Source organism: Diadema antillarum, unplaced genomic scaffold, assembly GCF_040938485.1.
Source record: "Diadema antillarum isolate AM-2024a unplaced genomic scaffold, OU_Dant_1.0 scf00000029, whole genome shotgun sequence".
NCBI classification, from domain to species: domain Eukaryota; kingdom Metazoa; phylum Echinodermata; class Echinoidea; order Diadematoida; family Diadematidae; genus Diadema; species Diadema antillarum.
The window spans coordinates 6,008,136-6,022,665 of NW_027270918.1; the positions used below are offsets into that span (position 1 = coordinate 6,008,136).

The 14,530-nt window shown below is 38.8% G+C and overlaps 1 protein-coding gene across 1 annotated transcript in view; it reads left to right on the forward strand.

The window, feature by feature from the left end:
• Window positions 1-14,530, forward strand: part of LOC139739173 (inactive tyrosine-protein kinase 7-like) — a 101,254-nt gene that overhangs the window by 5,788 nt on the left and 80,936 nt on the right. Inside the window, exon 2 of the mRNA XM_071649791.1 lies at window positions 270-566. Coding sequence (XP_071505892.1) covers window positions 270-566 — 297 coding nt within the window. The remainder of the gene's footprint in view (window positions 1-269; window positions 567-14,530) is intronic.

A 14,530-nucleotide genomic window follows, 5' to 3' on the forward strand; every position in this document is an offset into this window, starting at 1 on the left:
TGACCAGCTCAGCTGGAGATAGGAAATAACTGCTCTTGAATGATGAACAAGAAAAAATAATGAGAGTCATAAACATTGTGATTTTCTCCTGTAAGAACGAAGAGCCTTAGAAGCACATCATACCAGATTTTTTTTCCATCTTTTTAACACAGAACTGATTCATATGTACCAAAATCAACATGACTTTTTTTTTCAACTAATGATCGCATCGTATCTATTCTCACTTTCGTGATATCCCTGCCATAACCTCATTTTCTTTTCTTCCACAGCTGTCAGTATATGTCAGCCAACGTTGGCTCTCCAGTTTACCCAGCAGCCCGAGAGTCTCACAGTGAATGAAGGAATGAACATTGTGCTGACCTGTGGTACAGACGAGACAGTAGGTGTGACGTACACATGGTTATTAGATGGAAACCCTTTACCCACCGAGACCAGATTCTTTCCTGAAGGAGGCAACCTGAAAATCACTGGAGTACAGAAGGAGGATGAAGGGGGCTACTCCTGCTCTGCGGCCACACCCTCTGGGGATACTGTCCCTAGCGAGACGGGGATGCTCATTGTCAATTGTAAGTTAATGTAGATTTTTGTGTTATCATGTGCATGTCTAATTGTCATTATCTAAATTCTAATGTTGGACCCTCTTGTTTACAGGGATTTGTTCTTTCTGCAGGATTTTTGTTTCCCCCGGCACATTATAGACCTACTGTACAGGTATACGCCATATAATTGGCGTGTGTACCGCACTTGATTATCAAATCTTTTTGTTGTTGTTTTATGCTTTTGTAACTAAGCTGTTACCATTACCATGGCAATTCTTGTGAAGTGTGCTTACATTTGTTGCACAGAGTTCAGCCCATTTGTTTTTTCGGGAATTAGCAGAGAAGAATCAAAGACAGATTAATCAAATCCATGTAGGGGCACAGAATTACAATCCACACATTTTGAATGACACATTTCATGTCGGTGAAGAGTATGCAAAAGCATTGGTGGACCAAATAGGCCAGTTTGATGAAATCTCCGGAGGTGATGTTTCATCTCACCAGCCCTCTTGGTTGGTTCACAGTGCCTTGTCAGTGTGAAGAAAAAGAAGACAGAAGTAACATAGTAACCTGCGCACCCAAGAATTTTGGACAGACGACGTGCGTTGCGTGAACTTCAAACTTTGAAAAATATCAAGTGAGGCAGCCATCCACGGGCATTGCCTGCAGTCTGCAAATAACCAAATATTGCAGAGGATGAAACGGAAAGATTTCCTCTAATTAAAATCAATACCAGTAGACTTTCTTCTGAATTATTCAGTGTCACTCGAGTCAATACCCATAGCCGGAGAGCCTGTCGATTAATTTGGAAACTGGATTGTGCTTTGGAAGATGAGACGAAGGATGCGTTCTTTGGTTAGCGTGGGACTGGAAAGAAAAGACATTCAATGAGGCCTATCTTTCAAGCCGAAAAATATATTTCATTGCCTCTAGATTGTGCAAATAGCCAGCAGGGAGAACAGGCCCATGCTTTCTTAATCTATTGATTGCCCCATGTCTTAATACATTTTTGGGATGGGATGGAATTACAGGGCACCGAAGGGGGGAGGGTCGCTTCTCTCTCGTCTCAGGTAGACCAGAATGAATTCATAACTTCCCCAAAATGACATTAGTGGCCGCAGGTACATGTTTACTCAGTGACTGCAGCGTTTTCCCCTCTTCCCCTCCCCAAATATTACTATGGCACTTACTAGCTGTCTCTGTCTTTGACAGTACTAAAAAAGCTCCCTCCCAAGCATGATTGAGGAATTGCTAGAGGAGCATGGTTGACCAAAATTGGCAATTTTTCTTATGGCGTTGACTGCTCCAGAAACAGTTGTCTAGCCACATTGATTTATGATATGTTGCAGACATGTAAATTTGAATACAGTGTATTGAATTTTTCGAGCAGTTCTAGTTGTTAAGGGACCTGTTTAGTAAAGTTCAGTGTTAATCCAGTTGGATATACGTCCCTACTAATTACATAGAGTGTACATACCACAAATGATATGAGAGAAAACCAGAATAGAAATGATAATGCAACTTTTAAAGATACCACTAACTATTGACTCTAGGTCATTAATCATCCCAGAGGTTTATGGGAAGCACAAGCTACTGTAAAACATGATATATTCGCAGCGTGAATTTTTCGCGAATTGGAGCCGACGGCCTCTTTTGCGGCATGAAATTTTCGCGAACTGCCACCGTCATTCAATGCACATAGTGTAGACACGAACTTTCGCGTGCATTTAAATTTCGCGAATCTTGCCGCTCGCGAAATTCGCGAAATTAAAATGCACGCGAACATTTCTCGTTTTACAGTATATGAAGTTTGAGGAATAAACAAAATGAACAAAAAAAGAATAAGAATAAAGAATTTAATAAATCCCCAAAGTTAGACAACATATTTTGTAATTTTACAGCCCATGTGATTGTAAAGCAAATTGGTAAACTTCTTAAAAAATTCATGCCTGGGATGAATCCAAATGAAATCAGAGCAGTGAATAAAGCAAAAGTAATTGCAATGCAACACCATGCAAAGCATTTATTATCCCTAAAGAGTGTTTTGTTGAATTGTGAAGTATTTTCTTACCCTCTATGATTTATAACTTGTCTCTGAGGTGAAAAACATGATAAGGCAAGAATGAGAAACAGGGTGAGTAATAATGAAGAGGGAAAACAGTACTTGGGATATTCACAGGCAAACTGTTGCCATTGAACTGTTCAAAAGTTACCAGTCCTGTAATCGAGATTGGTAAGATTTAAACAATGTAACAATAAAATCAGATAGACCCTATACTAAACTAGCAGTGAAATACTTTAACGATGAGTAACCATGCAGTACCAGCAACCCATATTTTTCCTTTAAGGGAAAACCTTCTATCAAATACTCAGAAACTAGCACCAAGCATGGTCCATTCATTAAGATAAAATGAAATACTCTGCATGGATTTGTGAATGTCTTTGATTTTGAAGTACTTCCGAAGAATACTGAAGTGCAGGATCAAAGGTCTTGTTTGTTGGCGCGTACACAAAGCAAGAAGTGCAAACCGCCAGGTTGACTGAGCATTAGCTTGTGCTCCAATTCTTAGCTGTGTGATGTACCTTGTCGTAATGTTCACAGAGCATTATAGTGCAAAATGTCTTAGCCATCTTCAAGTCCCTTGTCTGGAATTCTTAAAGGAGATAACACTGTAAGAAGCCAGTGTATTTATCAATGCTGTGAAATTAAAGCAAGATGTTAAAACAGTTTTAATAGAAAAATCATTCTAGAGTACTTTTAGAATTCGTGATCAACCAGTGCCACTCATTTAATTAGTTGATGTTCCATGGTACATCTGATTGAAGAGTCTTATGGATTGCAAATTCAAACTTCCATTCAATTTAGTTCCATTTGCTTATACTTTATGACTTTGATATCGCTAATGCAAAGCTCTTCATTTATCTTTTAATCAATGGAATGTCACATTCTTCAAGTCAAAGAAAAGTAACATTTTGGTTATAATAGACAAAGAAAACATAGAGAGGGTGCATGACAGAGATATCATTGTTGTGTATCAAATAAAGGTGGCTAAATATATAATGTTGTGCATCCCCATAAACTGTCATGTTTAGTTGCCAATACTTATGACTGTTTATAGCTTTGTTGTTGCCTGTTCAAATTTTCTTTTACTTTTGTTTTGCTGATCTCTTGCCAATTTTTGCCAATATTTAACTGAAAATGCCTTTGTCTCTGAGAACGAGAAACTCCTCTAAAAACTTGTTCAATGTGTGTACGTTGTATAAGTCTAGCAGGTACAATTACTTGTTGATATTGTCTTTCGGTGGACCTGCAACTTTGATTTATTACGTCTTTTGTGGGTATCATTTTGTAAAATTTTGTATAGCTATTGATCAACTGCAATGATCACTAACAAAAAGAGGAGAAAAATCCATGAAAGGCCTCCAAATTGAGGCAGTAGGCCTACATTTAATGCATATTTATGTAAATTTGTTCACTCCCAACAACAACAACAACAACATCAAAGTGACTCAAACACATCATGACATCAGCCTTCTTGGACATGGAAGAAAAGAAACACATTAACTTCAAAATATGATGCTTTTAGACAGGAGCTGGATTTAAGTGTCCAATCAATTACTGCTGGTAGTGATACAGTTAGAGCAGGGAGGTGGAAAGAGTCTGCTTTTCATGCTGCGTTCTCCATTTCAAGTCGTATTACTTACATCTTGTGTTAGCAATTGATTTTTATGAAATGTATAGGCCTATTTGGCCAGTCATGGCACCCTTGTCTCTTGTGATGCTGTTGAAAAGGGGGCAATTCATGCACACCATCTCCATTGGTGATAAAATGGATAGGAATTAGCTGGGTCGAGGAATGTATGTTTGTAACCATCCCCGTCTCCTTGTCAGCATCTCACAAGCCAGCAACTATTTATCATCCTAATGTTTGTGGTCCCAGAGGGTCACAACTGTCACAGCTCACAAATCAAATGGCCTGGCCTAAAACCCATTTGGAAGACATGATCTGATTTAAGATGTCACTTGCCTTTCTCCATTTTAGGCAAAAGAAGGGGGGGGGGGGTTTGGGTATGTTGAAGGAGGGGGAGGGGAGGCACGAAAGTAGAGATGGTGGAGTACAAGGTACTGAAAAATTTGACCTTTAGTGATCTCATCTGCTCCATTTCTCATGAAGATATAATATTCCAGTCACTTGAGTTTTGCCCTGAAAATATGTGTCAGTTGCTAAAAATATGCCTCTTTACATTTATGGAATGTTGTGGAGTTTGTTGTAAAAAGTGAGAATGTTCACTTTGTCCCTTCACTTGTGCATTCTGTTCATGGCTCAGTAGAGAGGAGTGAATGAGATTGACGTCCATGGTGTGACCATGCTGTTGTAAGTCACACAGTCATCACATAGCAGGATTGTGTCTTTGATTCTGTTTATTCAGTAGTTAGATGAGAGGGATGATAATTTTTTGATAATTCTCTGTAGCTGTTTCTGAAACTGAGCCATAAGTGTCTTGGGTCTCTTGTAATACTTCAGAAGAAATCTGAGCCACAGTGATAATTACATCATCGCTGAACATTAATTCTTCCAGCTCTCTACCTCCTTGTGTTCTGAGAAATTTGGCCTTCCAGCTCAGTGGGGTTGGACATTAACCACTTGGTATTTGTCCCACACAATTTTGGCAAGGACTGTGGAAAACTTCCATGTACAATAATGAATTGTGAGCCCAACTGTCACAACCTTGAAAGCTAATCGGTAACTCCCATCTTTGCATTCACTGTGCCAGTGAGACTTTTACCACCCTTTGTTCTCTTGACAAGGCATTGTGATCATCTTCAGTATCTAAGGATGCTGTACCGACAGAGAAGCCTTACAGCGCTTCTGAGAGGCTTAGTAGGAGAGGACGACCCATCGTTACAGTGTTTTAAGTGGTTGGTAGCATGTGTAGTAATCTTGATGAAGATGATGCCTCCATTTTTTTTTTTTTTCGATTGGTCAGTCTGGATGAAGGCTAACAGTAGAAGTGATCATCTGATGCCCTCTGCTAGACCTTGGCATGAAGACACATAAACAAGCATCCATAACAGACAAGGGGAGGAGGCGGTTGGGGGCGGGAGAAGTATCTTGTCAGGTTGGAATGGATAATGGATGACCCTGTGCCAACCTACTGTTTATAGCTGTAAGCTCCTCCTGGAGAGTGAGTTTCGCATTTTCTTCTTGACCAGCTCCAAAAGGGGGGGGGGGGGGGGGGGAATGATGTTCACTATCAGAGCTGGGGTCACACTGCATTTCATATTTGTTAGTGACAGATACATTCTTCCAGTACTTTTCCCAAATTGTCTTTGTGTATTCACAACCAAGGTTGCTTTCTGGGAAGGTGCCTCTGTGATACATGTACATAGGTAGAGTTATGCTGAATCTTCAGTGGCAACACCTTGAAAAAAAAAACCAAAATAAAAAAACAGAATAGCTTGTAAAATTCTTACAAAGAGGCATTGGCTGTTTATTTGATGAGCACTGGTATTCTTTGTTTTTGTTGAAGTGGTACAATCTGTAGATTAAAGCTGATGTATGATAGAAAAGGAAAGCACATGGTAAGGTTAAAGGTCCTGTTTACCTTCGGGAGCAGTGATTTGAAAAAAAAAATAAAGATATAACATTTGATGCAAATGTGTAGGTCTGGTATATCACAAAACATGCTACCATATAAAATTTTCGCAATAAAGCCTAAAATATAAAGAGATATCAGTAATTTTTGCAACAAAGCCTAAAATATAAAGAGATATCAATATTTTTCTCAATAAGCCATGACTGTAGACGGCTTAGTCTGGAAACATTTTTATTATAGCTATAGTTCACATTTTGTGTATTTAACAACACTTAACATCGATTATACGAATTCAAATTTTTGCAGTGGTTGTTTCTATCCCTAACTCACATTTTAGATTTACTTTCACGCACTAAAGCTGGGTTTTTGTTTCATCTGCAAATGGTAAATTATGCCTTTAAGTCGAGTACATTATATGTGATGCCTTTCAGAAGGAAATCCTTGTTTGAATTCACATCCCCTCACACCCAGGGAAACGCAGGAGCCATGCTGTTGGTGCGAGCGGTTTAATTAACTGTTGTCATTCCTCCACACATGCCGATTAGCAAGCCGCTTTTCATTTCAATTATCATTCCGGCGCGGTGAATTGTTTCGCAGATGAAGTAAGGGATTATGCATGACAGATCTTCTCAGATTCAGACACAAGCCACAACGAAGGCTAGTGTTGCTAACCATGGTTGCAAATCCCCATGAACAGTAAATCCAATGCCCAAGATGCTATGTGAGCATGCTGTGGGGAGATGGTTTGATACTAGTTACTACTAGGCATCTGTAGTTCTTTTATTTGTGAGACAATGAAATGGTAGATTTGATGCAGAAATTTGCACGAACTGCAAGATGTTATTAACAGTTGCCAGGTGACCTTTATTGTATAATGTAGGTTCAACTTATTTACTTTCATGTTGCTACTCAAAGACAATGTTTTACAAAGTTTTAATAAGTGGGTACCTCTCCCTTGACATCTCCCCCACCCCCTCATTAAAAAGAAAAAAAAAAAGAAAAAAAAAGTCTTATTGCTTGAGGCTGGTCTGGACATGTAGACTACATGAGCTACAAGGAGCTCTTGCTTTTTTTTTTCTTTTTTCTTTTTCCCCCTGCACAGACGTTGGTCTGTTCTTGTTAGGGAGCTATCAATCAACAGAGCATGTCAGTTTGTGAAATCGTTTCCATTAATGTCTGTCTGTCGGGTGCAGAAGGTGGTTTGACAAATGAATGAAAGGCAAGGTACTGGTCAAGTGGTAGAGAGAAGAGATTGTACTCTACTGTACAATGCAAAAATCATTCTAGTGAGGATGAGATGGGGGTCAGGATGCATGATATCAGGAAGAAAAATGGGATTTGTACTGTAAAACCAGAAATGTTCACATTCATTTCAATTTTGAGAATTTTGTGAAAACCAAGATTCACAAAATTGAAATGCACCCGAAAGTTGTTGTCTACACTATGTAGGCCTATTGAATGCCAATGGCAATTCACGAAATTTCATGCCACGAAAATACCTTGCTTTACGAAATGTGGTCCGTTTTACTCTGCTGTACAGTTTTTGTTTTGAATGGTTTGGTTTACCAAATTACTGTTCGTTAAAGTCCTACAAATGTGTGTGTGTGATTGATTCGGGCATGAAGCAAATTAGATTAACAGGCGAGGAAAGAAGCTGTTGGTAGAAGGTGTTCTCAATTTTGCACCTGCCAAATTCTTTGCTTGGTTTGAAGTGAATTACAACAAAATCAAATTGACACATGATTGATATCCAACCTCTACTATGGTGATGAAGGAAATGAGAATTCGTTACTTGTGACATTCTGAGTCCATTTTGTTTTACAGTTTAAGATTTTTAATTCATTTCATTTTTTTTTTCCTGATATAAATATGACAGCAGGCCTATGATCATAGCCAGGTGATATTTGTTGTGATTCTATCGTCATGGCAACCAACGTGTGGTCAAAGCCATGCACCATCCTATCTCTGCAGCGTCTTCAAGTGGGGCATGAAATGTGGACTGACAGTCATTTAGGCATCACGGCTCATTAACCCTTTTACTGCAGTAGACTCTAGGTGCCATTACTTCGGATTCAACAGGCGAGAGATCTACCAGTTCTCCCCCAGGAGTGATCCCAATGACTATTAAGGCCTTTGCTAATCTCATCAGGCCATGGTAGGCTGACTTTCTATTTGACAGGATTTTTCTCTCTCTTTCTTTTTTTAATGTTGTTTACTCAGATTTATGTACACTTTCTTTATGAGAGCCAGAATCAGCAGTTAATGAAGAGTGGCATGATAATTATGATGCACAGTGAAGCCTGAGTATCACAATATCACTTTATCCCCCATCCTTTCATCAGCTCACAATCAATTTAGCTACTGTATAAATGCTTGTAAATGGTGGAGATGTTTAATACATTTAGAAAGATGATAGTACTGGTGCTTGTCTAGCAACACAATTAATCATGTCATAATTGTTAAATCAAGTATGAGTGCTTCACACTAGATTCTGATTGGTTGGAAGTCTATTCATATTATTTATATTTAAATCACTTTTGATTTAAACAGTTATGATGTTATGTTGAACAGGGTATGTTTTCTTTGTTAGAAATAGGATTATTACTAGAATAGTGTGGCACAGCTGTATTTTTTTTTTGTATGTCCATGTAATGGCAGAAGTATAAGCCCACATTGATGCTTTACATGAAGTTACTATATTTTCAGAAAAAAAATTTTGAAAGCTCTTGAAGCTTTATTTCAACCCGTTATTACAGAATGTAATTTATGTACTTTGATGAATGTGTGTAATATCATTAGACTGGTAAAATATCCCGCCTTTAGGTTAGTCACTGGTTCCTAAAATAGTGATGAAGGAGGAAAGAAGATTTGGATAGTGTAGCCAATCTTCAAAGGAATTCTGTCTGCCCCAATACAACCAGCCAACCATAGGAACAGCAGTAGATAAATTGTTTCCAGTTTGCACAAACAAATTGTTTCAAAAGTCTGGAGTTATGGTATTTGTTTATCTTGTCTCATTTTGATTTTTTTAAAAGTCAAATTTATAGTTAATTTTGCTGGAATTTTTTCTTTTAATAGTGATAAAAAATACATTAAAAAAACATCATGCACTGTGCATTTCATTATTTGATGGTAGTTCTGAGAAGGCATTTATAGAAATGAAACATTGTCAGTAGTTGCTTCTGCCTTTTATGGGACCCCTTTGTTGTAGAACTTTATTGGTATTTTTTGTCATAAGTAGTATAGTGCATTTTTCCTGCAGTACCGGTATATCTCATGATTGTGATATTTACAAGTTGATTTCTTCTGTGCTCAATCTTTATTGCATCAATAAAAATGTCAATGTTTCTTCTATTCATTCAACCAGTGATATTGTGATGAATTGTGGCGCCTCCATTCTCCATGCGTCTGTAATGCATACCACATGATGATTGATCCTGTAATCACTATCATGGTGTCAGGTTAACATCTTCCATGCATACATAAAATTTGTTGTGATTATGATACGAAGCCTGGTATTTATCGTCTTTGGGGGCATTTTTATATTCATGATCTCAATGTATCATCCTTCTTTTTTTTTCCCCCACTTTATAAATTGTCATCTTTGTGACAATCTCGGTCAAAGACTGCCATGTGGTGCCCCCTCCCAAAATCAAACCTGTATCGGACTGTAGGTCCTATATGAAAAAGCAAATGAGCAAAGTTGCATTTGACTGTGTAGTGCCGATTGGAGCGTTTTCATGCAATCTGCTCAATGTATTGTCTCACAGAGTTTTCTGGGGTTTTTGTTTGAATGATTGAAATTCCATCGGTTGGAACTCCTCTGGTGGGGACGTTAGCACAAAGAAAAATCATTGATTTATGCATTATTTCTTCCAAGTTGATATTTGTGCAAACTTTGTTGTGCTGCATACTAGCTAAAATCATCCCAGACAAAGGATCATGCCTAACATGTGTTGGCAGTCTTTGATGGGTGTCGGCTGTGGTGTTAGTGAAGTTCACCGATCATGTTCGACCCTCCGCGGTCCCACATGGTTTCCCCATCTCAAACATTCCCCCTTTTGCACAAACAGGAGATTTCTCTTCCGTGGGTCTCGGTCACGACTGGGTCTCTCCTCCGGTTCGCGCAGACAGATCCGATTAGGGAGTTTGAAATTTGTTCTCTTTGTCAAGACGTATGTAATTCCCAGCCCCTTCCATCAAGTCCTAATGTAACGTTCACTCCCACTTCTCACTGCTTTATTTGCAGGGGTTTTATGGGGGAAGCAAACTAACGAGCATCTGCTTGTTGGAAAAGAAATCTTCATCAAGCAGTCCCACAGTGAATAGCATGTACATGTGTACATGCATGGTCTCATTTCGTTATGTTCCCAGACTCAATTCCAAGATGTCGCCCATCTTGCAACCCTCAGAGCTAGCTCATCCTGGGACAAAATCAGTTTCATGATATTGACTAAGATTATATTCCCCGTAATGTAGAGCAAATTTGTGAGATAGGTGGATTGAAAAAAAAAAAAAATCTCTCTACATGTATATTATTGATGGGATGGTGTAGTTTTGGTTGAGATGGTGGATTCAGATTTTAACTTTTTGTGAAATAATTAAATACCACTTATGAAATATTAAAGAGCATACAATTCTAAGAGGAATTAAAAGTTTTGTTTGATGAAAATTGGTTTTTAAATGGTTGAGATATCCAAAAACGAAGTGAAATGAAGTTGTCCTTATAAAAGGTGGGAACCACCCTTCATTAATTCCTCCTAGAATTGCATACTCCTTTAAGGGGTTTCTAATTATCTCGCAAAAAAAGTTAAAAGCAGAATACCTATCTCAACCAAAACTAGATGCTATGCTTTGTGTAGCTCTGTGTGCTACAGTGCTACAGTGTAGCTTATATTTTTGTGATATTGACCACATCAAATGATACATACAGCTGTAGAAGTTCTCTGGATATTTATTTTGACTTGCTGAACAATGGCATTTGTCTATGAGTCTCTAAATGATAATACAGTGTTTTATTAATTGTGGGACGACTGAAAGTGCAAAGCCAAGCAGTCAGTTTCTGAGGCATTATGAGTGATATTATTTGTGATATGAAGGTAAGATAGCTTTCATAAGTATGCCAGGTCTCGATTGATAGAAGAAGCATGTGCTGTGTTAAATCACTCCATCATAGCCGAGGGATTTCCTCATCCGAGCCGCCTTCAGCCTGCGCATTCCAAGAGCTTCCCTGGTAGATGTTTGTTCCTCTCCAAGATGGTCGGTCGGCTCACCTATCCTGTACAGTATGCTTGAGCATTCCCGTTTTCAAATCGCTGAAGGAAAAAAAAAAAACCACACAAGATAAGGATCTCGAGAGGAGAGATGGTCGTGGGCCAGGCTGTTTGTTTATAGCATTCGCAATGCTAACTGGCAAATGAGATGCATGTTGGAAATTTGTGCATGTTTATGTGAACTCTGGTTTGCAGCATCCCAACAATGTTAGATTTCATTTAGTTTAATGTGTTGCCCCTAAAGAATACAAATATTGAGCATGAAAAAAAAAAAAAAATTTAAAATAGATGTGGAAGAAATAAGTCAACGCACTGTAAAATTATGTTGGGTGTGTTTGTAGTCATGTACAGATGTGATTACAGCTGATTGCTTTATTCTCTTTGAGTGGTAGTGTTACAACCAAATGTGAATACTGTAGTATTCCATTTTTACATCCCGATCCCTCAAAGGGAGTCCACACAATACACAAGTCATTCTTTCGCATGTTTTCCTCCTGTTTTAATCTTTGATGGAACATCTTAACTGTATGGGGCTTTTCAATTTGTCATGTATTCTATCGTGGTTTGAGTAATTTGATGCTGATAGTCCCATAAACTGAGAAGACTGTTTGATGATATTATGTGTTTGAGGGAGTGCCTTCAAGACCGTGCAATATATTTACCTGGCGAAGTGCCACCAGGGAAGCTGAAGAATTGAATATCTCCTGAATGGAGAAGAAGAAAGTCATGACCTTTACTCTGTGTCTGCCCACTGAGGAGAACTCCCCGTTCAAGTGTAATATCCTGTTGCACTAAACCTCACCGTTCAAGGCAAATATGATTTGGGCCCCCACGGGAGCAATAACACTCACCACGTTGCTATAAATCACACACCTAGGTGCATTTTACTGCTCTCTCTCTCTCTCTCTTCCCCCCCCCCCCCCACCCCCCCAAACGTAAAATATGTTGGTTGACAGGAACATTGTACTCTTGAAAGGCACATGGAAACCTAGGGTGGTGGACTTCACACAGCTTCATTCATCCCTTCTTCTCAATAGCCGCATTTACACCTACTAACATTTTGGTACCACCATTTACACTTGCGCAAAAGCATGTAAACTTTGAGCTTCCCAAAAAATCACGATTTTTTTGGTCGGTAGTGCGCATGTGTAATTGACCTCTTTTCATCACGGTAGCTGAGTGGAAGCGCGCACTATTCTGTTCGTTTTCACTGCGGTGCAATATATTTTGTTGACAGCTAGCTGGTTGGAACGTTGAGCCAGGGCTTTTTATCAGTACAATGCTCACATAAATTGTGTTTCTCGAGAGTGTTTACTTACGGTAAAACACATACGTATCACATACGTAGTAGGTGTGTAAAACTTCATCTAAGTATGGAAAAGTTGATAAAAGCAGCATTCAGGAGGATTAGGAAATTTCGCCGATATGACGAAAGTGAGAAGTAGGACTTGGAAGTTAGGACTGGTATTTTATCAGGCGACAGCAAGAACTCGCCATTGTTTAACCGACACTTGTCACGTACTCCTGTATTCACAAACAATGTATACTGAGAGCATTATGGGTACTCCCACAATCAACGCATTTCTGGGAGAACATTATTTTGTTAAGTCGTCATAGGGTGATGATACGTGGTTGGAAAACTTCAGGTTTGCTACTAGTTTTCACATACTAGTTTCATCATGGAGAGGGAGGTGAGAGACCACGAGCCGATCGAGGATCGGCCGTTTAGTGTACACTGTACCGTGTACTACTAGTACTCTGGTCAGTGACTGACGTACTCTCTACACGTTCCAAAGAGGGATCGGGAGTGCGCGTAAACTCCCGGTGCAATCCGATACCGAAAGTCACGTGATGAAAAATCGTGATATTTCTGCAGCTTGGGTTTACACTAGCTAACTTCGCCTCAAACATCGCAATGTTTCAAAAAATCGCACTCGGGCTCGCGATTTTTCTGGCGATGTTTCGAGGGCATTTGGGTGTAGTTGCTCAGTAACTTGCACCCAAATGTCGCGATTTTAGAAAAATCGTGATATTTCCAAGCAAGTGTAAATGGGCCTAATGTGTATATATTGCCATTTGACCTCTGATGACTTGGCTCCTACTGTTTATATCCCAAGAGACGAGCAAGCCTCCCCCCCCCCCCCCCACCATAGAGGTTATTCAGAATACATGCTGGGTTTTGATTTGAGACTAAGTGATTATATAATAAATAGAGTGCACACACACACACACACACACACACACAAATAAAAGTAGTATTCAAAAGAAACTAGAATAAAGAAATACACCAGATTGATTCACTGAGAGATTAGAATATCTCCATCTGTCTTTGTTCGAATGTTATGTAGGCCTAAGTATTCAGCTGTCCTGCGTTACCAAGAAGTTGGATACATTTTGAAGCATCTTCATGTTCCCAAGACCTAGTCAATTTCAAAGCCAGAGTATAGTGGTGTAGACTCTTGATCACAATCCAGGGCCCTTTTGCATAAGAGTTGAGATCAGGCATAAATCAGAAAATCAAATGCAAGTCTCTGAATACTCGACTCTGATTGATATACCTGACTTTATGTTTGACTTGCTTGTATTTTTATGTAGAAGAGCCCAGGATTTTTTTTTCTTCAATATATCATAGTAGACAAGGTAAATAAGAAAAGTTGTGAAGTGTGTGTCTGCATGTCCTATGTCACAACAATATAGTGTATCATGAAATTATTTACATCTTTCTTAAAGTGTCCTTAATATTCAATAGACAAGGCATCTTGCTTAATACTGAATAGACAAAAAGAGCATCATTAATATTTACAGTTGAATATGGCCATGCCTTGCAACATGAGATAAACCTCATCTTGAAAGCAGTGGCCCTCAATGGAAGATAGATAAAAAGGGATTGACACAAGTACCACTGCAAGTGAACAAGGGAGTAGTACCAATTCAACTATTTTTAGTTTATGACAATATTTATGAAGTTCAAGGTCTCAGTGTCATAATGTTATTGTTTGTGTGACAAATAATACCCTTTAAGTATCATAAATCTTAACTAGAAGACAACTGTCATATTTAAAGGCAATACAGAGAAATTTTAGCAATACATAGTAACTGCATTTCTAGGTTTTATACCCA